Source organism: Buteo buteo, chromosome 28 (assembly GCF_964188355.1).
Source record: "Buteo buteo chromosome 28, bButBut1.hap1.1, whole genome shotgun sequence".
NCBI lineage: Eukaryota > Metazoa > Chordata > Aves > Accipitriformes > Accipitridae > Buteo > Buteo buteo.
The window spans coordinates 7,021,979-7,048,784 of NC_134198.1; the positions used below are offsets into that span (position 1 = coordinate 7,021,979).

The 26,806-nt window shown below is 37.1% G+C and overlaps 1 protein-coding gene across 2 annotated transcripts in view; it reads right to left on the reverse strand.

Moving 5' to 3' along the window:
- Window positions 1-26,806, reverse strand: part of DOCK4 (dedicator of cytokinesis 4) — a 253,773-nt gene that overhangs the window by 137,658 nt on the left and 89,309 nt on the right. For both annotated transcript variants that reach the window (XM_075059189.1, XM_075059188.1), the window contains exons 3-8: window positions 26,496-26,536; window positions 24,003-24,058; window positions 21,950-22,046; window positions 16,973-17,121; window positions 15,537-15,621; window positions 13,693-13,844 (exon numbers count right to left, since the gene is read on the reverse strand). In XM_075059189.1, the coding sequence (XP_074915290.1) occupies window positions 13,693-13,844; window positions 15,537-15,621; window positions 16,973-17,121; window positions 21,950-22,046; window positions 24,003-24,058; window positions 26,496-26,536 (580 nt within the window). The remainder of the gene's footprint in view (window positions 1-13,692; window positions 13,845-15,536; window positions 15,622-16,972; window positions 17,122-21,949; window positions 22,047-24,002; window positions 24,059-26,495; window positions 26,537-26,806) is intronic.

Sequence of the window (26,806 nt, forward strand, 5' to 3'; positions counted from 1 at the left end):
GACAGGCTCTATATGTCCTGACTATATTCTTCCATGTAGGAATCCTTCTGCTTACAATGAATAACTGGAAAAAATGAGGCACATTAGCTAAAGGGAAGCTTTTGAAGTTTCTGGAACTTCAGGCTTCTCTTTTAAGCTGCTTTTTATAACTCCGTATTTACTTCCAATTACAGTCACACCAAATACATTCTTGTCCCCATGGGTGAATTACCAGGTGTCTTAAAGTCAATAATGAAATAATTAAGCCTGCTTATACATTGAGAGAGTGTGTGTGTATATATATATATAAAACAATATAACGGATGAGATAAAAATTTCAAAAATATCAGCAACCACATTCACAAATGTGCATACCAAGTTACCCATCTAAAGAGGTACTTTTATTCCAAATGCATAAAGGATTGTTAATAGAGCAGTACTTTCTTGCCAAAGTGACCTTTACGTTTCCTTCGAGGATGTTTCAACCCTCCTGCTAAAATCAGGCACACCTCCTGAATGAGCAGGAAGTAAATAAAACCAGGCTGGTTTTGTTTTATCTTGTTTCTGAGGAGAAACTAGATGTGGAGAACTTTTTTAAGAGTCTGCTAGCCAGAAAAAACAAGATGCTTCATCTCTCCTACATCTATAAGGTATAGATATATATGCATTGATTTTGTGTAATTTGCTGTAGCACAGTTTTAATACTGTGCAAGATGAGATATTTTTGCGCACACTGCACAGGAAATTGAAAATAACACTGAGCTACCCTATGCTGTGATCCAGTAAAAGTGCAGATTATGCTTTTGTGGAAATATTATAAAGGAAAAGTAGCCCTGAGCAACTTCATTGCTTCTGGTTCCCATGGGTTTTTGCCTCTACCAGAAACCCTGCTAGCTCCTTTAGCTCAAATCCCTGCCCTCTGTAACAGGCACGTTTTCATGAAGAAAATCAGGATCCAAGACTACTTCAAGACAAAAAGCATCCATGGATAATGTGGAGGTAACCCAGTAATAATTTCCAAGGAAAAGTATTAATGAACTGAAGGTTACACGTGTTAAAAAATAGTATTTTAAGGGAGAAGGCAGAGTAGTGATAGAGTAAAAATTATAAGGAACACCTAGACTGCATGTGGCATATGATATGGCATTATACTAAGCAAGCTTTCATGTACATACATTTTTTCTTTAAAAAAATTCTATGTTGCTGAAAAACTATAACAAAGTCCAGTCTGAATTTTGCCTCTCTAGTCAGTGTTCGCTCCTCACAGAAAATCTGTGCTATTGGGACCGGGTAACTTAGTCCGAGATACAGCTAAAACATATCCTTAAACAACTGGGAAAAAACCAGACACACATTTTTTCCCAGAATGATATTAATTCTCATAGACAATGGTAGAAACAAACCCCTCTCTTTATGCAGAGTTATTTATTAAAAAAGACTGAATTTCCATGACATTCAGAAACAAAAATTATATATTGAACAATCAGATATTGTACATACAGGAGCAGAAAATCTGAATATCAACTAGTATGCATGCATGTATGCACATATATAAAATTTTTTCTCACTTTCTTGCCAGCTTTTGTATTTGAAATACATTGCACCATCTAAAATTATTTCCAAATCTGGTTTTAAAGCACCCTCCCAACCATTTCACAAACCTAATTTGTTCTTTTCCTTAATGCTAGACTAAAATAAAGAATCAAGTGTCTGGAAAGAACATGGAAAGGAACAATAGACGCACACGTTGTATACAAAAAAAGTCCAAAATAACATCTCTAGCATGAAACACTTGCACGATAAGCATGCTATGAAAAGAACCATAAAGAAATTGAAATTAATTAGCAGCTGCCTCTGAACTGAAACTTCTTGACCAACTTGATAAAATTCTACAATGAAATGATCGGCCTGGTAGATGAGATGAGCAGTGGGTAGTGTCTACCTGGACTTCAGTATGTCCTTTGACACTGTCTCCCATATGATCCTCACAGACAAGCTGTTGATGTATGGGCTGGATGAGCAGACAGCAATGTGACTTGAAAACTGGCTGACTGGCCGGGCCCAGGACATGGTCATCAGTGGCACAGAGTCTAGCCAGAGACCAGTAACTAGCAGCGTACCCCAGGGGTCAATACTGGGTCCAGTCCTGTTTAACGTCTTCATTAATAACCTGGATGATGGGGCAGAGCGTACTCTCAGCAGGTTTGCTGATGACACAAAACTGGGAGAAGTGCCTGATATGCCAGAGGGTTGCGCTGCCATCCAGAGGGATCTCAACAGGCTGGACAAATGGGCTGACAGAAACCTCCTGAGGTTCAACCAGGGGATGCGCAAAGTCCTACGGGAGGAACAATCCCATGCACCAGTAGGTAGTGGGGGCTATCCAGCTGGAATGCAGCTCGGCAGAACAGGACCTGGGGGTCCTGGTGGACACCAAGTTGACCATGAGCCAGCAACATGCCCTTGTGGCAAAGGAGGCCAAGAGTATCCTGGGCTGCATTAGGCAAAGTATTGCCAGCAGGTTGAGGGAGGTGCTCCTTCTCCCCCTAGTCAGCGCTGGTTACGCCACACCTGGAGTACTGTGTCCAATTCTGGGCTCCCCAGTACAAAGGAGACATGAACATACCAGAGAGAGTACAAGAAGGGCTGTGAAGATGATTGAAGGACTGGAGGAAAAGGCTGGGAGAGCTGGGACTGTTTAGCCTGGAGAATAGAAGGCAATTAGCAATAGTCAGTTGTGTAAACTTTATTAGGAGGGATGATTACAAGTCAAGTTCTTTGAGCTGTGCTAGAACAGAACAGATCTCAGGTTTGAAGATGCTGACAGAGGCTGCAAAAAAATGCCTTTAAGCATTCTCTTACTATACTAAAATCCTTTAAGATTTTCATAAAATAAGACGGGAGGGTAGTATTTGTTTCTTAGAGGGAGAAAAACTGACATTATGGCTTTTTCCTGAAAAAAGGAAAAAAAACCCTTAGAACACAAAATAGTAAATATTTTGACAAAGAAAATGTGGATTTCAGCTTTTGGCAAGTGATTTAACAGATTTAAATTAACAGCAGAAGTGAAAGAAGAAAGGCATAAGAAGATTGATAATGCATATGAATGACACTAAAAAGGTGATGTTGAAAGTATAACAAAGGAAGGGTAATCTTACTCTTTGATATGGTCTGAAGTTTACACAATCATTAAGCATATAATCAAAAGCTCACAAAATAGAAAATGCAGTTTGCTTTCATTGGCCTTGGATAAACAGCCTATTCCTCTTTGTGCTGCTTAAGAATCTGTGCTCATTTGAGGGCAATATGATAGTTACAAACAAGGTTGTTCAAGGTGACAGGAAAAGGAGGATTAGCATGCCAACTTATCTCTGCTTCTCACACAGATGGGGCCCGAGGCATCAATCATTTGTGATAAGACGTTCATATCATATTGACACAGACAAAACGTGTATCAATGAAAGAAAATCTTACCGCACTCCATCTTTCTGAAGTACTGCCTTGAAATTGTCCTATTAATAGTATTGCTATTTGGAAAAAATTATAACATTAAGAAAATGGTTTAGAAAAGACACTGCTACACAAGAACTGTGTGCCACATTGCAGATTTAGGAAAAATAATTTCTGCAGCAGTACGTTGGCATAACACAGAGGCACGAACTACATAAATGTAAAGGTCAGCAAAGCAACTGGGACTTTGGGCAGGAGATGATGCGGCATTCTTATGCATATTCATCAATGCCAAGAACAGGGTCCGCAGTCTGAATTGAACAAATGTAGGCAGCAGGCTTAATACCCTCCATTCCCTTTTTTGTAATACACTGCCCAATGTTGTTGGTGTTTTCAAAATTCTCTTGACAAAAACAGGCAAGATCTCTGGATAGCAATGTGCTACAAATATAAGTACAGTCTTACAGTATCTACACTGGAAAGGTAGGTATTTCAGAGGACATTGGAATATTTGATTTTTTTTTTTTTAACCCAGTCATATGGTGAATATTTTCTTTGGCTTTTTTGTTTTGTTTTGTTTTTTGTAACAGCAAAGAAATAAATAAAGGAAGAAATAAAGTTAACAGTCTCCATGAATAATGCACATTGTCTGGAAAACAGCTAAGCTGTTACTTTGTCCCTTGCAACTTGTTAAACTGATTCTATTAAAAGCTGATAAGTGAGATTTTCCCAGGATCTGATAAAAAAGAAATCAATATAATTTTGATTAAAGGATTGGTGTTCTTAGAGCTCCAGTGTAAATGGGCCCTCTGGCTACACTAAGGTCATCACTGCTGCAACAAACTGCTGTGTTGGGTAAGTGATATGAGTACATGTGGAGGAAAAGCACATACTAACATCAGATGTCTTATTTCTCCAAAAATCTGCCACTAGAAAACTGGTAACTGCATAATCTTTTGAAGTACATACTATAGGCTTCGTAAGTGTGATCAAACTGCAGGAAGAGAGGTTCATTTCATTAACTTTTGTGCTGGTAAGAGAAGATTCCCCCAAAGCAAACAACCATCGCCACACTCTTCAGTATTCTAAATGTTGGGAAGCTAAGCATCTTATTCCAACTTACAGAACAGAAGCTACCGATAATTTCTCAGGAATAGAAAAACTTCACAAATCTCATAAATGACCACACATTACAATTGATTTATAAAGCAGCTAATAAAGAGCATCAGAACATGGGGTACTTGCACTCTGCTGAAATGTTGAAAACACACATTTCCAGTCTTCCTTTGGCGGTCTAACAATGTCCTACCTTTTACCCAAAGTTTAAACTTAGTTTTTTTCTTGTAAGTGCATCTCACATTAAATCAACTGCATTCAGGTGTCTATAATCCCTTTTAATGCTGAAATTGTTTTTGTAATGTGATTGTAATGGCAAAAAAAAAAATCAGTTAACTCCCAAAGTAAAAAATTACATAAGTAAAGCCAAGTGACTCCATGTTTTACAGGATTTTCCCCTGTTCAAACTATGATCCTGTAATTCCCATCTTACACTGTTTTATGATCTACATGATTGGGTTAGTTTGAATTAGGTGTTCGCTTTTGAACAAAATCTTCTGATTGTCTCCACCTTTTGATTCACAACCCAGAATAGCTTAAGATAGTGAACTGGATTTCTTCTGCATAAAACTAAACTGGAACATATATTCTTGCCACTCAGTTCACACAACCACAGAGTTAGTCCAAAGTCAAATCCTTGAAACATTTACACGTCAACATTGGGCTTACCATGAACTGCTGCTCTACAAATCCACTCCTACTGGCTGGCACTACTTGAAGTAGACAGCAGCATTAGACTTTCAAACTGTTCATCTAGTTATAACAAAATTAGATGACATAAAAACAAGCCATCAAAGCTCAGTACTAAATTGATAAATCCTTCTGATTCTGCTGTTCTCAAGCATTTGTTGAGCACGCCAGATTCAAGGAACAGATTTTATAAAAGCATTTCTTAACAACACTAATTAACACCGTCTGGACTCTCAATAGATCTAGACAGAGTATGTTTGAGATAATATACTTCAGAAACAGACTAAGATATTGTAGAACTCAAGTAGCCAGTAAAAGCTCATCAGTGGCCAGGAAAACGGGACTGAACTGAAAGACAAAAAAGCCTTGAGAGAAGATGTGATCATGGACCTCTTTAATTTTCCAAATACAGTAACAACACTACTCTACAACTGTGTATGCTAAAAATTTTGCGTTAGGATTCGAATAGTATAAGTACGTCTACAAATTAAAGTGTCATCAAGATAGCTTTTTAAAACTTTCTTAAAGAACAAAAAAAACGAAGAATACACAAACAGGGCTTGTTCCCTTAACAGAAATAAGAGAGGAAGAGGAATGCAAGGTTAGAAGATGCAATAGCGCATAAAACAAAGAATTTTACTGGGACAAGCCTTATGGCTGTACCATGTTAAAGCAGTGCCATTTGCACACTTGCTCTAACCCACTCAGGGGCTGCTACTGTTCTAAGAAAGAAAACTGCAAAGCAGAAAGAAGGGAAGGCAAATGGAACAAGATACAAGAACCCACCAGGGAAAACTGTAGGAATCATCAGGGGCTGACTTCAGCTGTTTACTGTTAATTTAAGTCATAGCAAAAATTATTCCTAGCAGCTAGTTTAGCTAGAAAATATGGATATATACATATGCATACACAGTCAAGTGAAATTAGTATGCACCAATTAAGTAGAAAATTAATGACTTGCAACTGTAGTCTTAATGCATCGAGTGCATAAGCAAGTCATCATTCAGATTTAAATACTTGACTTAAATACTGACAGTTTTCTTGCTTCCATACAGGAAGTAGAATATTCATGTCCCAAAAAAACCTTTTAAAGTGTGAAGACACACATTAGACAATTATATCAACATAGAAACAGTCTGCAAAGTAATATTTATTATTACTGTTTATTAACAGCAATAAAAGTCATAAATAAACCTCTATTTTATTATTACATATATTTTAATAGAACAGAACTGATGTTATTGTAGACACCAACACAATTAGAAACAGTCATTTTTAATAGCAATTTCCAGCAATGAAAAAAGCCTGGAAAAAATTATAGTTCCATATAGTTCCCAAACAAATGGCAAGTGATCACAAAAGAACATTTATCTCTAGCTTACTAAAGCTGACAGCAAAAATCCCTGTTGCCCAAAGTGGACACTGATCACACTAAGTTAGGTGCAAGTGAGGCATCACAGCTGCTACCAATCTGTAGTTAGGAATTCTGAAGGTCAAAAAGAACCCCAAGCACCACACTGATTTTTTTTTTTGTCACTATCTGACACCAAGTCTGGGCAAGTCACTCATTTCAACATTACAGATTCTCAACATATCACCTGAAAAACATATTATTTAATTCTTAGTACATGTTAGGAAAATTATGAGCCTTTATCCATGGTTTTAAGATGAAATATTTAGTTGAGAATAATCTAGTTATAAATTTACCTAATTTTTCTTTTATACAAAGCACTAAAGGAATACTAAGACACATTATCAAAATCACAATAATGGTTTAATGGTTTTATTTTCCATCTCATTTTAAAAGGTGCCATCCTAGAAATGCACTGCTAGGTCACAATGACAGCACCAATTTATATGTTAAATTAGAAGAATATTCCTTAAACATGTACATTGCCTACCACAACACAGTAACGAAAGAGACACACAGACCATGCTTTCTTTTTTAACAAAAGAATTTCAATATATACTGGAGCAACAGTAGTAAATTTGTACATACATATATCACTTTTGATCCATCTACTCTAAATCCTTTGCAAATATTTTAAGAGCAAATTCAGAGTGCTTCTCCTTATAGATTCCACTCTGAGGGGCTAATGTCAAGAAGTCAGATAACTGAGTATCTATATCCTTTACGAATTCAACATCAAGTCTTTCTAAACTTGAAGACTCAAATTTGTTGATATCTACAGTACTGAAACAGAAAACAAAAAAGAAATAGGATGCATTCAGCTCAAAATTACTTCAGGGTATGCTCAGCAGCTCTTTAATCAATACAGTCTATGGATTCTAAAGAGCTATCCAACACGCCCTAAAGAAGATGCAAACACTTCATCAGCTGAATCGTGTTCTAGATTTCAATGACTATAACTAGGTCTCTGTAGACTCTAACAGGAGCCTAGAGATGCAATTCACGCAAAGATCTTCAGTTTAGTTGTCTTTAGAGCTGGATTCCAATCCTAAAGTCCATTTATTCATTATGAAACCTTCTAAAATTAAACAAAAAGGAAATGCTAGGCATTGGCATATGTCTTAATCTTGGCATCTTACTCGTGACTACAGAAAGATACCTCCATCTACTCAGACTCCAGAGCCTGACAACATCCCCCCTACCCTGAAGATATACTTGCATGTTCTTTCAGGACCAATTCTTTTCTAATGAAGCACAACTAATCAGAGAAACAAAAGGTGATGAAGAGGAGCAAATGCTAAATTTAAATATAAAGCATGCAATGACCACTTTGGTTTGTTTTTTGGTTTGGTTTGGTTTTGGTTTTTTTTTTTTTGGGGGGGGGGGGTTGCTTTTTGTTTGTTTGTTTGGGGTTTTTTTAAGTAAAGAGGAACAAGAGTGTAGTGTAGGTGAAGAACAGGTTTATATTAATAGGTTGGGTTTTTCTTTAAGAAAACAAGGACCAATACTCAGTTTCTTGCTCTGCCTTTGAATATTCAAACTTAAATTTCCCTATCTTCTCGGGAGTCTGGACCGTGTCTTGAACTACAGCAATTGTCATTAAGATATTGTATAACATGCAAAGGGAATTACAATTATTACTATTATTTTTTTCCTTCTCTGGTTGTCTTTACAAAGACAAACAGTGGCTAACATTGCATCACGCGAGGATCCAGCCCTGCTGAGAATACTTCACTGAACTTCATTCCTGTGGCAAAACACATGGGTCACAAGAATTAGAGAAAAGTTGTTTGCTGACATTCAGGATCACAGTTTCCAATGTGATATCTAAGTTTCTTTCTACTTTATACACCTATATTCTTTTAATCTGTTCTTAGCATGTAATGATGTTATATTTTCTTAGTAGAACTAGAATTGAGTGTCTAATAAGTCAAATGCAAGAACTGTTAACACACTGTGCTTTCTGCTTATAACTTGGCTCATCTCAGTTGCTATGGCATGCTTTCTTCAGAGAGAATCTATAACTATAGCAACAACAACAAAAACTTTCATTACCTTTCAATGTTCAATGACTACATTCTAAATCTCATCAGTTCTTAATATTGCCTGAGAAAACTACAACTTTACAATGGCCTAATGGCAACCTTATTCTTGCACTTTAATGTGAAGTTCAGCTATTAAACCATACCTTCCCTGTTTTACCAAGTACCTTCTTTTTTCCTTGTTTTTCCGAAGCACAGACTTTTCCACATGGTAACATGCTATCCACATTATTAACAACTCCGATAGAAAAATCAAACCCTTTCAAAGTACTCAATACTACAGTTGATCAGAAAAATCAGTAACTGAAAATTTGCCAAGTCACTATCACAAAATCAAAGTGTTTTATGCATGTTAGTAAAAATTACATCCTCTTATCAGTAACATATAAATACTCAAAATTTAATGAAAACATTCTGTATAAACTCTGCAGCAATATACAGTTAGATTTATGTTAATACATTAAAAATAATCTCACTAAGAAAAATGCCACAAAGTTTCATTTATATGTTGTGGTTCCTTGCAGGCCAGTAAAATGAAGAAGCTAGGCAAGCTGTGAGCTTGAATACGCTGTATTTCTTCCTGAATGTTGCTAACTGTTTTGGATCAGAGCATCCTACCCAGAGGCAGCTGCTTCTTGCACTAGTCTGGAGCTGGACTAGGAAGACAGCCGCTATACTTAAGCTTCCCAAAGCCTTACTACTTCTTTTTGTAGATACTTGCCCCACCTCGGTATCTGCAATTGCAATTCAGTTTAACCGTGATACTTGAATAAATGTTTCTGTTCAAACAGCTGAATGTATGAAATGGGTAACATCAAACAAAAAAAGGCTGTGGAAAAAGAGATATCCAGTCAATTAAAAAGATTGATCAGATAATGTTGCTTCTAGTCCTCCAACAATCTTTCAAAGCAGCTATTTCAATTGCATGAACCTAAGGTTACAAAAAAAGAAATAGATATAGAGAGATACTACATTTGCAGGTCCACCTGATAAGAAGCTGTTAGTCCCAAGAAAAACATTGGAACAAAAATTCTATCATTAAATCTCAATTTTGCTATTTTTACTCTCTTCAGATGAACTTTTTGTTTAAGAGGTTATAAAGATCGCTTGCTTTAATGTTAATTTACATCAGATGGACAATGAACACTGTATTAGAATCCACATAAAGCCACATTTTTGGAGCAATTGTACCTATGAGCCTGTACTTAACATTATACATTCAAACAGTCTCATTAAAACAAGCAGGCTTACCCAGCTGAGGAAAGCTTGGTACACAAAGGGCTTGCAAAACTGATATTTGAGGTAAAAAGCAACAAAGTCCTAAGAAACAAAACCCAAAAATTCTAATACCATAGCAATGAATTGAAGAAATAAATTTAAAGTCATGTATATCCCTATACTTCTATTCTTAATCAAAGATCTTTGTTTCAGGAAATAAACTATCATGAACAGTTCCTTAAATTTATCTGTGCTATTAACAAGTTTCATTTATTATTTTCACTGCATTTTTCTACTGGACCACAAGACAACAACTTAGGAAAACAATAAACAAATGACACAGCTAGGTTGTGACAGACCTTAAGGTGCTGCTGTGCACAACTTTTGACCCGCACTTTCATCAGACGTGAGCAGAAGAGCGTGTGTATCCAGGCTCCACAAATCTACTATTGCCAGTAAGCTTCGGCATCACTGCAGTGTGCGAACTGCAGTAGCTGGGGAGCACAGACACTTTCTCCTCTCATACATCATCTTTCTGATGGAGGCTGTTCATTTCATGCATGCGTCAGCCAGGGCCTAAAGACGTCTGAACTATCCCACGCATTTGTACTGAATAAAAATTGTATATCATACTGTACCAAGACCAACTAGCTTTGGTTTAACTCTGTGATAACCTGGTTGTATTGCTTCCAGGTCTAGTCTAGAAAGACCATATAAATATCCAGCTTGGACACCCCTGCATTCCAGAGTTCATATCTGTGCTAAAGATATACCTTGCATTTAATCTGTTCTTGTGAAAACTCTCTCGGTTTCAGCTTTTCCAACATGTTGAGAGGTTCCTGTTTGTTTCTTGGGAGGGTTTTTTGTTGCGGTTTTGTTTTCATGGGGGTATCTGTTTGTTTTGTAGATGGCTGCAAACTACCTTCACAAAGTTCATCTTGTCATTCCCCCCATGCCCTAGAAAGCAGTTTGGATTCACGGCAACACACTTCTTCAAGGTTTGCCTGTAATGGGATGAGGAAGTTCACACATAATAAAGCAGCTGCAAACAGACACTGGAGTCAGGAATCAATAACTAAAGGTCAGATCACAGCAAGCGTGTGACGAACAGCTCTAGAATTTGTGCTTTCATGTGAACATGAAATCCAATCCATTTGCTTTCATACCACCACTACTGCCATAACCTTGTTTTCAGCAATCCGTAACACCCAAATTATTTTCTGTCAAGGTCTGAAGCTTTCTCCTAAATCTATCACCTGCTGTGGCATTCATTGGCTTGAACACGGAAGCATGCCCTGATGAACATTTAGTTCTCAGAAATGACAGTAAACTGCGTTTTGGTGACTAATGTCCAAAATGCAGCCAGAATGAAGTGTCAGTATTTAGCACCTGACACTGTAAAAACAGTTGCTTATATATGATTTCATTAACAACAAAAATCAATTTACTCAGTATAATCTTCCTTCAAAGCACTGGTTAGTTATCTTGCCCAACTACAAAGCACAGGCATAATTTTGTCAAATTCAGTCCAAATTCCACATGGTTCCCCAAATTCCTATTGCCATATGTAAGATGACAAGTAGTACACAGTCACGGCTTCGTACATATTCTGAGTAACACTTTTTACCCTATTAAAAGGCTTAGAGCAGTAGCTTATATTTCTTTTCGTGTATCTGTGAGCTGTCTTATCTAGAGAGGTTTTTGCTTTGAAGCTTAGTCTTTCAATTCTCTTGTGGCCAGTCTTAAAGCAGATGTTTGTTGCCTCCAGAACATGTTCCTTCTATCATGAGGACAGCTAAGAATAGAGCGGCCAACAACCAGCAGAAAAGTACGAATGGGAGCCTTCTGACCAGCAGGTGATCTCCCACTGTACTGGGTTTGCATGGCACGGTTTTGGTAGCGGGGCAGGGCTACAGGGGTGGCTTCTGTGAGAAGCTGATGGAAGCTTCCCCCATGTCCGACAGAGCCAATGCCAGCCGGCTCCAAGATGGACCCACCGCTGGCCAAGACCGAGTTCATCAGCAATGGTGGTGGTGCCTCTGGGAGAACAGATTTAAGAAGGGGAAAAAGTTGCTGCGCAATAGAAACTGCAGCCAGAGAGAGGAGTGAGAAGATGTGAGAGCAACAGCCCCGCAGACCCCCAGGTCAGTGCAGAAGGAGGGGAGGAGATGCTCCAGGCGCCGGAGCAGAGATTCCCCTGCAGCCCGTGGGGAAGACCATGGTGAGGCAGGCTGTCCCCCTGCAGCCCAGGGAGGTCCACGGGGGAGCAGATCTCCACCTGCAGCCCGGGGAGAGAGGACCCCACGCCAGACCAGGCTCCTGGCAGGACCCATGGAGAGAGGAGCCCAGGCTGGAGCAGGTTTTCTGGCAGGACTTGTGACCCCGCGGGGGACCCACGCTGGAGCAGTCTGTGCCTGAAGGACTGCAGCCCGGGGAAGGGACCCACGCTGGAGCAGTTTGTGAAGAACTGCAGCCCGTGGGAAGGACCCATGTTGGAAAAGTTCATGGAGGACTGTCTGCCGTGGAAGGGACCCCACGCTGGAGCAGGGGAAGAGTGAGGAGTCCTGCCCCTGAGGAGGAAGGAGCAGCAGAGACAAGGGGTAAGGAACTGACCCCAACCCCTATTCCCCATCCCCCTGCACTGCTGGCAGGAAGGAGGTAGAGAAAAATCAGGAATGAAGTTGAGCCTGGGCAGAAGGACCGGGTGGGGGGAAGGTGTTTTAAGGTTTGGTTTAATTTCTCATTACCCTTTTCCAACTTGACTGGTAATAAATTAATTTAATTTTCCCCAAGTCGAGTCTGTTTTGCCCATGATGTTAATTGCCATGTGATCTCTCCCTGTCCTTATCTTGGCACATGAGCCTTTTGTTATGTTTTCTCTCCCCTGTCCAGTTTAGGAGAAGAGTGATAAGAGTGCCTTGTTAGGCACCTGGCATCCAGCCTGAGTCAAACTACCACTGCACAAGCATTTAATGGTTCTATCTTCCTGGCATATTCCTCAACCAGAACTTACAAGGCTCTTGCACTAACACTGCTCTCCTCCCGTGCTCATATTTATTAAGTGCATAGTGGTTCCATTACCATTCACTCCCACGTTCTCTCTTTTGGCTAGAAATGTGCTGGGAGTAGAAATAATTACTGAATATTTAAAAATTCACAGGTTGTCAGGGCTCTCTCAGAATTTAAGCTCTAGGACAAACAAACAAAAAAAAATGGTTCCAGGATCAGCTCCCAGCTGAAAAAAGAGGTCAGACAAACCCTAAGCGGATGCGAGATAGGTTTGACCGTCTCACTGAAGAACAGGCACCTCCTTATTGAAGTACAGGCTGCTTTTATAAAAAGACACTTAATTTACTGACCAAGGGCAGCCCTCCAGTCTCATGTAGCTAGAAGAATTCATCTCAAACATTACAGAGCAAGCAACAGTTCTGAGTATGCACTCATTAGGAGAGAGGAAAATAGAGATACTGAAAAATGACCTTTAGGTCACAGAACTAACATTCATTCTGTATGCATATATGTATGTATGTTCCTACACAAACAAAATGAACTGAAAACTGAAATAGGTAAACAAGATGGAGAAATACACATTACTTAAACCTAAAGCAAAACTACAAACTATTAAGTATAGAAATCTAATTTCAAAAGGAAGCAAACAATTATCCTGAATCAAGACTATCTTCTGCTTGCTTCTAAATATGAAATTTGTTACCTGGATCAAAACAGACAGAGTATATTGACAAAACTTGTGTAAAATCAGTATTCCAGTGAAAAATTATGTGGTACCTGATGGGCCGATTTTCTTTACTGTCAAAGAGTGAGAAGATTACTTCAAGTTCCTCTCCCAGATTGGAGCACATTAGACTCTTCATCTGAACAAAAAGATGGTGGCTGCTAGCTGGTACTGGTGTGTCTTTTTTTCGATGACGATGTTCCATCTAAAAATACCACAGACAGCCAGTTTGAATTAACTGTAAAAATCTCAAAACAAAAAGAGTAAAAAATGTAATGCTGAACTACTTTCTTAATCCCAATTTTTACATTTTAAATTCAGCATTAACTTGTAATAGGCCTTTTGGGGGTTTTTCTTTTGTTTTGTTTTGGGTTCTTTTGTATCTGAGAAGGAGCACATGAGGAAGGGACTTTCCCAGTGTTGCACTGCATCATAATTATCTCTAGGAAAAAACAGTAACCTCTGGAAGTTTACTTCTTTCCTACTCTGAAAATTCTAAGCCACTTTAAAGCTTTTGCTGTAACAATATAGTATTTCATAGCTGGTTTAAATGGTTAATGATCTGATAGTCTGGTATTCAAACACACAAAAATGCTTTTGTAGAAGACTAAATACCAGTATTTTAAGATGGAAAAAAATCACATCTGTATTTTATGATCTTTGGCAGTCTGCTATATAGAAGCTACTAAATTCTCTTGATTTGACTTCACAGTGTATACCTTCAACATTTTAATCACCCATTAAGAGTAGGACAATATTAAGTTGTACTATTTCTCTCTTACACTGTACCAAAAATAATGTTAAACAGCAGTCTAAGCTACTTAGCCTTCAAACTTAGGTTATGTTGGGCTTTGTGTGTCCCCCCCCCCCCCCCCCTATTTTTCAAAGTGCACTCCACGAGTTCCATTAGTTTTCTGGGTTATTGTTCCTCTGTATGTTTCTTCTTATGATTAATGGTTCCTCACTGTATTTCATCTAGTGCTTCAACAGGATTCCATAAGATTACATATGACTTTGAAACTGCCCAAAGGTATACTGATTCTAGCATGAAGAAATTACTACAAGGCTTGACATTAGATACTTATGTTGATAACTTGTAAAAATTATCAAAAACTTATTATAATTTCAGCTCCACAGAAAATTGTAGCAATTGTATTTCTGCTTTATTCTGTATTTAAATACAAAAGTAAACATAAATAAAATTTAGTTTAAATAAAAGCTTAGTCTTAAGCAAGTAAGGCTCAGAACTGTGTATCTCTAACAGCTGTAGTACTTAAAATGAGCCAAAGTCCACATAAATGAATTGGCAAGTTTTCTTATTGCTCACTGGAGATTAAATCAGAGTAAGAAATAAGAAACCAGTGCTGGTTTTAGTAAATCAAGATGGGCTTTTATGCCCAAAGGAGAGCTTTTCTTTTCAGTTAAACTGCTATTTACATTAATATATTAGAAAAGACCAATAGCCCAGTATGATTAATTGTGACAATACTTGTAGCATTAAGTATATTATTTTATTTCCACAAATCTTATCTAACAGGACTCATGGGCCACGTAAAGCTCCAATCAAAAAGAGTCTCATAAGCTTTTATTGACGATTAAATTCATGTTAACAGTCACAGTTTTAATGAAATATCAGAAAACAAAACTTTTAACAAATAACATGGAAAATGAACATGTGTGCACACACACATTTGATATCAAAGCATCTCGTACTGACGTAGAAATAACATAACTCTTCAAAAGAAAAAACTTCTTTCCTCATAGTAAAACTCATTACATTATGAAATGTCAGTTTATTTGATCAAAAAAAGTAGTCTTGGTTAAGTAGAAGAAAGCTGCCATCGAAACATCAGTATGTCACTTGATTGCAAAAGTACCAAGTATTATATTCACATACCAGCCTGTAGAGCTCCGTAATGCTGATCTCTTCAGGATCCACCATAGCATATTCTTTTCTTGGAACCAAGTCAAGCCCCAGTTGCCTGTATGAGGAATGGAATAATAGTGAGTAGTTTCTACATACAGATGAAACAAATTAACTTATTGCTTCTATTTACATTTAACAGAAACATTCCAACAAAAAATGGACATGTTAATTGGTACTCTACAGTTGGTTCTGGATTTGTTTTACTGTATTTTGGCTGTATTCACCATTCACAGATGATTCCTTCCCTTTCTTAACTTTGTAACATTAATAGAATACATTTTTCCACAGTTTTTAAATCTGTTTCACATTGTGGACAATGTACAACGGATATTGCTCTTTGTACTATTATGGACATTGTACAGTGCGAATTGTGCTAGTATTGTCAATTTGAATTACAAACATGGAAAAGAAGATAAAAAGAAAATCCATCACATGCCAAAATATCAGCTTAATTTTAATATGGCCTGGATGGCATCAAAGCTGCTTGGCTGTATCCCATGAACAAAATAATGAAATTAATTTGAATCAACAGAAATAAAACTTATTTTCAGCACAGCAGCAAGCAATAAACATTAGGACACATATGGGGCAGTCATGCTGAATTCAGAAAAATCTGAAAGATTAGAAAGTTTTTTAAAAATATGTTTTTAAAGAGTAGGAACAGACCGCTTCAAAATTCATCACAATTCCATTCCGTTAGCACAAAATTCTAAGCAGATGGTTAATGATACACAGTTAATCACAGTTCTTCCACTATGTTAGGTTATTTAGGCTTTCTGATAGCAGTAGTTGGAGAAACCCCTGAAATTCAGTTAATTCTACTATTGAATATTGCTGCATTTAGTCAGAGTTTAACTGAATATAGGCTAAAGAGAAGACTTTGGAAACAGCACCCAAATGCCAAAAGGTATTTTAACATTTTTCTCGCTTTCAGATAAAAGAAAGATGCAGAGCATACTAGCAAGATGTACGTTAGAGGTGCCCCAGTAGGAAATGAATTGTGTTACACAAGTCAAAAAGGAAACAATGTCAGCCAATACAGTTTCAATTAAGACAACAGAGCTATGCTAACTGCATCATATTGGAATCTGGCCAGGTGTGTTTTAAAAAGACATAAAAGAATGCTGCAGATATTCCAGTGCAATTCTCTTGTAGACAGTGCCACTGCTATGTAAAATAAAGTGAGATAAAAAAGCAAAATTAAATGACAAATCACTTTTCACTGTTAAAACACAGTGGACAGAAAAACAATGAAGGAGAAAGTCCATTTAAAAATAATGTAACACTTGTTAAATTTGTTCCCTTATTTCAACATTCTACAATGCGCCTAAAGCTGTGGCATTATAATTAGACTATTTTCATTTATTATTTCAAAATTATTTTCATTTATTATTATATTTACTCACTCATTGCCCCAGTCCAGACGAGCAGTGATGTGTCGCTTGACATCCTTCATTCGATCATGGGTGAGATGGCCAACAAGGACCTGCCTTCGCAGATCTAGGATTTCATTCATTATGTGCCACAGTCGGTGAAAGAGATCCCCCTCATTCCTCTGTGAGATAAAAATATAATTGCCTCTATATCACCTGTATAAGCTGACAAGCCTAATAAATACAGATATGGTGGGGAAATAAAGAAAACTCCTTCCTTATTCCCCTTAGTCTTTTTTCTCATCGTCCCATTTTACCTGCCTGCATGTGTGTGTGCAGACAAAAATCAGAGTTTCAGAGCTTACTACAGACCCTGTCTTTGCACCACACTCACTCCAAAATTTCACTCCAACTCCTTATGCCTCATGTTAACAAAGTCTGATTTATGTGACAGATATAACAAAAATTGTTTCATGCCATAGCACTTTCTTATTCCAAGAGCATGTTCATTCTGTGCTGCTGTCTCATCCAAACTGCATGTGATGATGTAATTCAAGACTATTTGAACTCATACACATAAGGGGATGAAAAGGCGATAGCTCCTAGCATTCAAACTCTGAACCACAGAGCGTTAATGTTCTTTCAACTTTTTCTTGCATGGATATAACTGTATACACTATTGTTTATGCATAAATAAATAGTATCACAGACAGAATCCTGTCCAGACAGTTCTTCCTCATCTAACTGGAAAGTAAGAGAAGTTATGTGAATATGATTACTTTTTAAACCACATCCTCCTACTCTAATTATATACCAGTTAAGGACATAAACAATTTCCCATAACAGTTTCCTCCTAAACAGAAGTTTTTAACTCTTCCTTCACCAATTCTAAGTAGTTTTACCTGATACAGTTTTTCGGAGAAACTCTAGCTTGAGGAAGTTACTGGGACTTCCATTTAAGTGATGCATCACATGAAGTTGAAAAAACATTCCTATTCAGATTTGTTCTGCTAATTCTTGCCAAAAAACCCGAAGCCAATTTCCCTTTTCCTTCTTCGTATGAACACATGGCATAAAAACAAAGTTCAGGTACTTCTGCTGCATAATTGCTATGAAAACCTAAAATTCACTTAGAAGCACCATTACTCTCTGTCAATAACTTTTATATTCCAAGGGCTCTGACAAACTGCCGTTTGATAAAGCTGCTCTCTTTGTTTCACATTCATTCACTTCACAAGCTCACTAAAACGGGCATTAATTTATTGTTTGTCTTGGCTTCCTGTCTGGAAAAAAAAAGAAAGCCAGCGTATTTTGAACATGCAATAACAGCGGCAGTGAAGAAAAAAGTTGCCAAAAAAGAAACAACTTCAGTAAGTACAACAGGAATATATGAAGTTCATAAGTAAAAGGAAACAAACGAACAAAAAAGGTCATACAAATAGACCTTGAATTAGGAGCTAGAGACAAAAAACACTTTATAGGAACGTTATAGAGGACTAGACTGACAGTATGTTTTCACAGTTTTCCATCAGACACTAGTGTATAAAGATTTCATTTCTACAGTTAAAAAAAATCAAATCGAATAAACACTAATTCAGGTGCATCTTTGGTTTTGGTATCTGCTGATGAGCTCTACTGAAGTAAATTCTTCATGTGAATGCAAGAGTCATGCTAATGTTTAACAACACTTTTAAGCTCAAAATAACGTTTTCAGGCATCCTTTCTTTTCCAAAGCTTTAGAATTTGTCTATGAGTTGCTTGCATCTCAAAGTGCTGAGTGGATCTGCAAGCAACTGTGAGTGCATTATAGATTTAGGTCTCTATACTAAGGGATCATATTCTTGTTCCTTTTGTTACAGAAGCAGCCAATGTACTAACATACTTACTAATATACACAAAGCAACCACATTTGTATGTGCTTCAGACACTCGAGAAAACTACTTCCCATTATAATCTAGAGAAATTTCAAGCAAGCTTTGAAGAAACAGTTTCTTGTTTCTCAAGAACCAGTTCATACTGATGAATTACAATTTCACTGTTAAGTTTAAAATGATACTCTATTACTCAGAATCCAAAAGGAAATACTTGATTTTGTAGGCTCTTGTATAAAAGCTTTCCCTAAGCAAATTAGCAACTGCTCCAACTGCAGGTTTCAGAAAGGTCACCTGGTTCTGAACAGCCTCTCTGAACACAATCCACACAATCATCACAAAAACGTAGCAGACTGCCTACTTCGGTACCATCCTGACTTGTAGGAGGTCTATTGGCACCACTCATTGCCATTTCTTACGTAGCAGAAGCAGCCCCTGTATCAGCAGAGAGTAGCTCATCTTCTCACAATTTACGTCATAATTATCAACTCAGCAATGAGTTAAGATGAGGGGTTGGGGACTATGTAGATGGCAAGTGAACAGGTTTTGATTACATTTATTTGTGCACGTGCTGCAAAGTCCAAACCATGGTTTGGTTGTAATGTAGATTAGAATATCAAATGTTAAAAAGAGAAGACAATCATGATGCAAGTCACAATTTAAAACAAAAATATTTTAGTTAAACCTTTAAAGACACAACTCTACAGTCAAAACAAAGTAAGAAAAAGAGTTCAGTTAACAGAGGAAATGGAAGTAGGCATGGAAAAATGAAATTATAGCAATCGTATCTTAGATTATGATGTGCAAAAAAAACCCCAAAACTTAAGAGATGCAGAACATTCAGCGAAGGCTGAATTCCAGTCAGAATAAGGAGAGATATTGAACAGGTTTCTCTGTGTTGTGAATATACCAAAACAAAACAATTTCTACCTAGGGTGGTAGCCAATTAAGAAAAGGAAATGGTAGGATTCCTTACAGTGAAAAAGTCACTGGTCTGAAACTTCTCAAAAGAATGGGAGACTGCAGCAGATTAATAGAAGACATGGCAGTGAAAAACAGTCTAGGGAGCTTATATCCAAGATCCTATTGATACTGCACAACATTTAGATAAATAAGGTGGAATAATCCCACATCTGTATGATTTACATAAAAGCTGCTTAAATGACTGGTGACTCAAAACAGGACTATAAATAGGAAACCATCAGGTGGCTGAGTTTGAAAGAGTTTTCTCTATACAAAAAAAAGTTTGCCTACCCTAATTAAAAAAAAACAAAACAAAAAACAACCCACAAACATTTTTATTGATATAATCTTTGCTTCAACCAAAGTTTTTAAGAAAGGTAATTACAGAATTGGAGAGGCAACATTTACAGAGTGAGCGATGGAGTGAGAAATGGAAATTTTAGAAATAACACACACCACAGGTGTTCTTTGAGAAAGAAAAAATAGTTCCTTATTGCTACTTTGTGTTTGATGCTCACACAACTGCTACTGGAAGACTATATCCAGTTCTTAGTCCAGAAATGCAACAGAAAGTACAACATGGTGTTGTGGTTTAACCCCAGCCAGCAACTAAGTACCATGCAGCCGCTCACTCACCGCCCGCCCCCCCCTCCAGTGGGATGGGGGAAAAAAATCAGGAAAAAAGTAGTAAAACTCCTGGGTTGAGATAAGAATGGTTTAATAGAACAGAAAGGAAGAAACTAATAATGGTAATGATAGCACTAATAAAATGACAACAGTAATAATAAAAGGATTGGAATCTACAAATGATGCGCAGGGCAATTGCTCACCACCCGCCGACTGACACCCAGCCAGTCCCCGAGCGGCGAATCCCTGCCCCCCCCTTCCCAGTTCCTAAACTAGATGGGACGTCACATGGTATGGAATACACCGTTGGCCAGTTTGGGTCAGGTGCCCTGGTTGTGTCCCGTGCCAACTTCTTGTGCCCTGGCTGGGCATGCGAAGCTGAAAAATCCTTGACTTAAGTCTAAACACTACTGAGCGGCAACTGAAAACACCAGTGTTATCAACATTCTTCACACACTGAACTCAAAACATAGCACTGTACCAGCTACTGGGAAGACAGTTAACTCTATCCCAGCTGAAACCAGGACACATGGGTTCAGAAAAAAGGAATAGTTAAGGCTAAAAAACATGATTTAAAGTGAAATTTGAGAAGATGAATGTACTAAGATAACTAAACAGAAAGCTAAGACTGTAAATGTCTATTGAAGTGAAAGAATTTCATAGAGGGGCATTCTGTAAGGAGTTGTAATAGAATTACTAAGACTGATAATGAATGAAAAATGAAAATGTATACAAAAGTACAAGAAGAAATGACAGAAGAAGGAATGGTAGGCACTAATAACCATAGAACACCCTAAGTGCAATTTCATTCAAACAAGGAGAGAAACAAACTGACCTGAAGATGTGAAGGAGAGGGAGAAAAAGACGAGAACCACAAAATATCCAGATAAGAAAAACAAGAGAACTGTGAAACCTGGGACTTTTACTTAAAATTTATTAAGTGTGAGATAAGGAAGAAATTCAAAACCCGAATCCACTTCTGTAATTTGTGGTAGGTAAATCCAAAAATCAGTTCACTATTGCTAATCAAGAACCACTCCCCAGCCTCCCTTAGCAATGGGGACTCAACAGCTGGCATCCCTTGATCTCTGTGTCATATACAAGAGATCCTGGGCAAATAACACTGCCACATCTCAGCGCTTCTTAGCGTGTGGATGCGAGAGAAAAGAAAAACATATGAGAAAATAAGTATAATTCAAATCAACTGGCTAAGAGATTTTCAATAATATACTATATTTCTATATTTCAATAAAATACCAATATTGTTTGTTACACTTGTTTCCAACACTTCAGTTGAGCAGACAAAGGAATCCTTAGATCCAACAGCTACACGATGAAACTGGACAAGACTCAATCAACAAGCTGCTAAAGCTTAGCAGCGGTAGCCGTGAATGATTGGAACAGAGAGATGAATTTAGTCCATAATTCGAACAGTTAAACCAAACTGAATGCTTTTTTCTGAAATACATGCTTAAACTAAACTAAAGCATCCAAACAAGTGTGTCTTTTGTTGGCATTAAATCAAAGCAACGTCATTCAGGGTACTTGCCACATAGAGTTGTTTCCACATCGTTCCCCAGTCTCTTAAAGTTGATGTCATTTCTGTAATAACAGAATCTTCTGTTGGAATAACCATTTCAAATTGTCTGTAACACGCAGAAGAACACATGATATTACACAAGCATTACAAATCCCATTACAGTTACTAATATAAAGACTTCCTCCTGCCAACAGTTATGTCTATCAACCTACATGGGTGCTCCTTCAGCCCATGACACTTTTTATTTGTACATTGCATTTAATGCCCATGGAAAAGTCTTGGGTGAAAATAATTTAATCCCCATGGTAAGTCTTGGTCCTAGAGAAGTCAAGGTGAGTTTTTTACTACGAGATAAGCATGTCAGAAAACTACTTTCACAGCAGAGTAATTCCCACAGTTTCCAAAGGGATCTTGCCACTTTAGCTTAGACTCCAAACCAGTGATTGTTGCCACTCTTTTTTACATCTCTGTTTATAGAAATAAGATAGAAAATGCCATTCCTTCAACTGAAAGAGGATATAAAAAACTCAAAAGAAAACTAGTACAGTGTCAGTGAGTTCTTGCCTATTTGATGCTGGCCAAGAAAAAGCTGGGTTAGCTTGGTCAAGACCAAACTCTGCACCACACCATCACTTTACACACCATCATCACTACCACTTTGTTCTCACATACAGTACATTTCAAGGGTTTGCATTCACGCTTGGATTACTTTTCTCATGATATCACTTCACTCTTATCAAGTTTACAAAACAATGTGACAGCTCCTGGCTGTGATGTGCCGTAGGGCCCATGGCCTGAATGCGAAACACAAACTACAAGGAAAAAAAGAGGCAACAAAGTTTGAACTCCCCACAAGTACTGTCATGGTATCTGCTAACAAAAATTATTCCATCTTTAAGCTTTGTTTTATTGTGATGGTTTAGAATAATTTTATTTTACTGAACCTTCAGTTTTACCTACAACCACTTTTAAAGGAGAAAGGATCCTAAGGCATAACAAACCACGTGTGGTGCAAACTCCACAGAAAACAGCAGAGAGTTTAACAGTAATTATGGAGCCGTTGTCACCTGTGGGAATTAGACTTTAATATGATTACCATTTTCATTATTATTTTTGCCCATCATGAATCGTGGACCTTCTACTCATTCATTCATGCTCCCAAAATAAAGGTCACCTACACCTGGTGTTTAGGCATCCATCTATTAGGCTGAGAAATATTTTTACCTAAACAGGTTTCAAACTGTTATGTATCAGCTCTCTATTAAGAAACCTAAATGATACAATATGAATGCTCCCAAATTAAGTAAAATTTTGGAAAAAACTCTGTTGAACTAAGATCACTGACAAATAAAAAATTTTAGAAGTGAGACTGTCAAGGTAAGTATTACATCTAAAAAAATAAAGATTAGTGTTTCTTTGAGTCAGAACATTTGAGTTCAAAAACAAAATTTTAAAACTAATTTTAAGCACTTGTTCTGGTTTTTATTAACTCTTCTAAAAATGAAAAGATATCAGTTGTTGTTAAAAATAAATATTGGCTTTTCATCACCTGAAGAAAAGTAGTAAAGGAAACATCTCTATTCATTCACAGTTTTAGTGAAAACTTTTGCCATTAAACTGACACATTATTTTACCATTTATTTGTAAAATGCCAGCTGTCTGCCATGGTACAGCTGCTGTCCTCAAAGAAAACAACTAATCTTAAACAGCAGGTTAATAGCCAGCTTTTGTACAGAGTAACTTCTAATTAAGGCAATACCTCTTTCAAGCCAAACTTAACAACAGGAAGTGAAAACATGCAATCATCTTCTCTTTCCTCTAGACAATACAGACTGATATTCCCAGTTGTGCTCTATGTCTTTTCAGAATATATCAGTCCAATTTTATGACCATGCAGGAGCATCAGGTTAGCTAAGGACAACTATTTCAAGTCCTGTGGCAGTAGGCTGAAGTTAAGACACTACAAACATAACGAAATCACCACTTTATCTTATAAGCAAAAGATCTTTGGTACAAGTAACTGACTATGTTTAAATATTTGAATCCAGAACATTTCACCTACCCTTTGTTCTTAACACATGCATTTTTCAAGTGAATGTAGTTGGATGGAAATATGCCCTGAAAAAGAAAATAGTTTAGGTAAAAAAAAACCAAACCTCTCCTTACATGAGTTTGGAGTACCATTTAGTACCATTTAATATGCAAATGTATGCTGAATTATAAGTCCTCCAAATAATTACCAAAAAACATGCACAAAAAGAAGAATGCAATATATACTCAGTATAGATCCAACAGAAACAAAAATGTCATATTCAGTAGAGTTTAAATCCTTCAATACTTCAGAAAATTAGAAGATAAACACATGTAGAACATGTAGAAGATTGCTTGAGAGCTCACTTATCCTAGCTGTTTTTATTAATTACTCCCACATTGACAGGAAACCGACCAACTGGGCGGGGTAATGTCTTACCAGCAGTGTCTTACAAATAATATTTTCAAATAGGGATTTTCAAAATAAAGCAAAATAAATAAACTTCCCTTTATTTTTATTGAACCTTGTTAATAAAGAAAGTAAAAATAAAGTTTTATTTGGTGACTACTATGCCCTGCAGTGCACGGGAAAGCTATGGCAGATGCCTACTGAAGAGCCTCAGGGTCCTGACAGGAGTGGTCCTTTTCTAGTTATTTAAGGGCTCTCCACTGTTCTTTTGAATGGACAGCATTGCTGCAACAGTCACACCACTCTTACAGCACACTAACCTTCATAAATCAGAACAATATGCAAAATAAAGCAACTCAGCTTCAAGCAGCTGGCTGGGAACATAATACGGTCCAGCTCATTACATAATGCAGTGAGGGAAAATACATATATGTTCTGTTTATAATAAGCACAGCTGCATACAGCTTTCCTTTGTGATGATGGTGCCCCATTTTCTTTTAACACAGATGTTAGACCTTCAACAAAAAAACCCCACATCTACTATGTAAAGGCAACTGCCCTTGTAAATAGTCCTACTCCCCTGTAAAGTAGCTCAGGACAGCATCTCCCAAGGACAGCAAGATGTACAGCCTTGCACTTGTAACAATGTGCCAGAAAACAGGATGGCTGCATGTGCGTGCTTACTGCAGACCAGCTGCCACAGATAATTTCTTTGAGTGTCAAAGCTGGCAGAATAACAAGGGAAGAATCTTGACAGAGCAATACCAATAACAACTGGAATTAAAAGGTGCTCTTATTATTTTACTTTTGGAGAGACTGCTTTCAAAAATCCAATTCAGGAAACTGTTTGCATTCACACTAGGAAAGCAGAAAATATATATCTCATTTCTTCACACATCAAGCCGTGTTTAGAAAACCTATTCATAACTTCTATCAACACATTTGACAGACCACAAAGCAAGACTGACAGTAAGCATGTGGTGAGAATTGCAACAAATGACACAGAAGATGCAATAACAAATCCCAACTGCTCATGTCTTATAAATCAAATTGCAATATATATCAATGAGGTGAAAGTAGTAAACATCAGATTAGACTCTGTGGCTAAATTTATTGTTCACATTGACCTTCCATATAAAGCAAAGGAAATTTATGTGAGCAGAGACTGCAGGCCTAGGCACAAAAGGCCAATGACTTATTATATGAGCTCCTAGAAACTTTTGAAATTAATGTATATGTGCTCTATTTTGCAGCTGAAGAGGCTTGGAAATGAAGAGAGAAAAAAAGGAGCGAAGCTTACAATGCAGGTTAAAGGAGCAACAGATGATTTAAGATCTTTCTTCGATGCCTTTATATAAGAATAAAAGCTCTAGTACCATGCTGAGAAAAAAAAATGAAATCTTGAAATGGTTTCCCATATGAAAAACAAAATCTTAGTCACAGAGGCAAGTCAACAGGAGAGATTAAGAAAACAGAAAGACAAGAAAGACAGCTAAAGCTTAAACATATTCAACATGAACAAATGCTGAAATATGAATATCATAATATTTCATGTCTGAATGCAGAAAAAAATAAATCAGTGAAGTCTGGTCTGCAGTACTATCAGCTATACTACTATGGAAATCAAAGACTACACATCAAAGAAAAATAAAATGAGCCATGTATTTTACATGACAATACATACCTTTTATTCAATTGATACTCTGTATGTTGCTCCTATATACTCCCTGTCTCCACTGGCTGCTCTAAATTAACTCATAACAAAGAAAAACAGGCACAGTCTAACCAATTTTTCTAACAGTATTTACAATTTGTATTCTCAGTAGTCTTTTCCCTTCAACTTAGCTTCCTCTGACTTCACAATCTAAAAATCAGAAATAAAAGAAAATTCACCAGAACCTTGGATTTGTGAAGTGTATCATCCTAATACACAGGAGCATTTCAGAAGTGTAATCCATGTCCAAATCTAATTAAAGCAATATCAGTAATATACTTAACACTAAGCTCTAGTTTTCTTTTAAGAGTAAATATCAAATACTTACATGGAGACTATAAACTTTTAAAAAGTAAATACAGATTTTTGCCAAAGAATGCAAAAGTGCAATTCACCTTTACCTTAACATTGGGGTTTTTTAAGGCAAATCCTCTGTACCATCCTGTGAAGAAAGAACATTTTGCTTTTTAACGTATGCAAATTATTTCCATATATAAAACAGATTTCATTTTTTGCTTTTGGACAGATATGACAATTAAACAGTGCTGTCAGACTGCCACTCATTTAAAAGACTTTCTGTACAATTAAAGGCATTTTGTTTAAACCAGCTCATATTCAGATGACTTAATTGACACAGTTTCAGGAATTACTCTTTAACCCTGTATCCCCAAATGTTTCTAACAAGGTAAGCCAAGTCTATTTTGCACTAGAC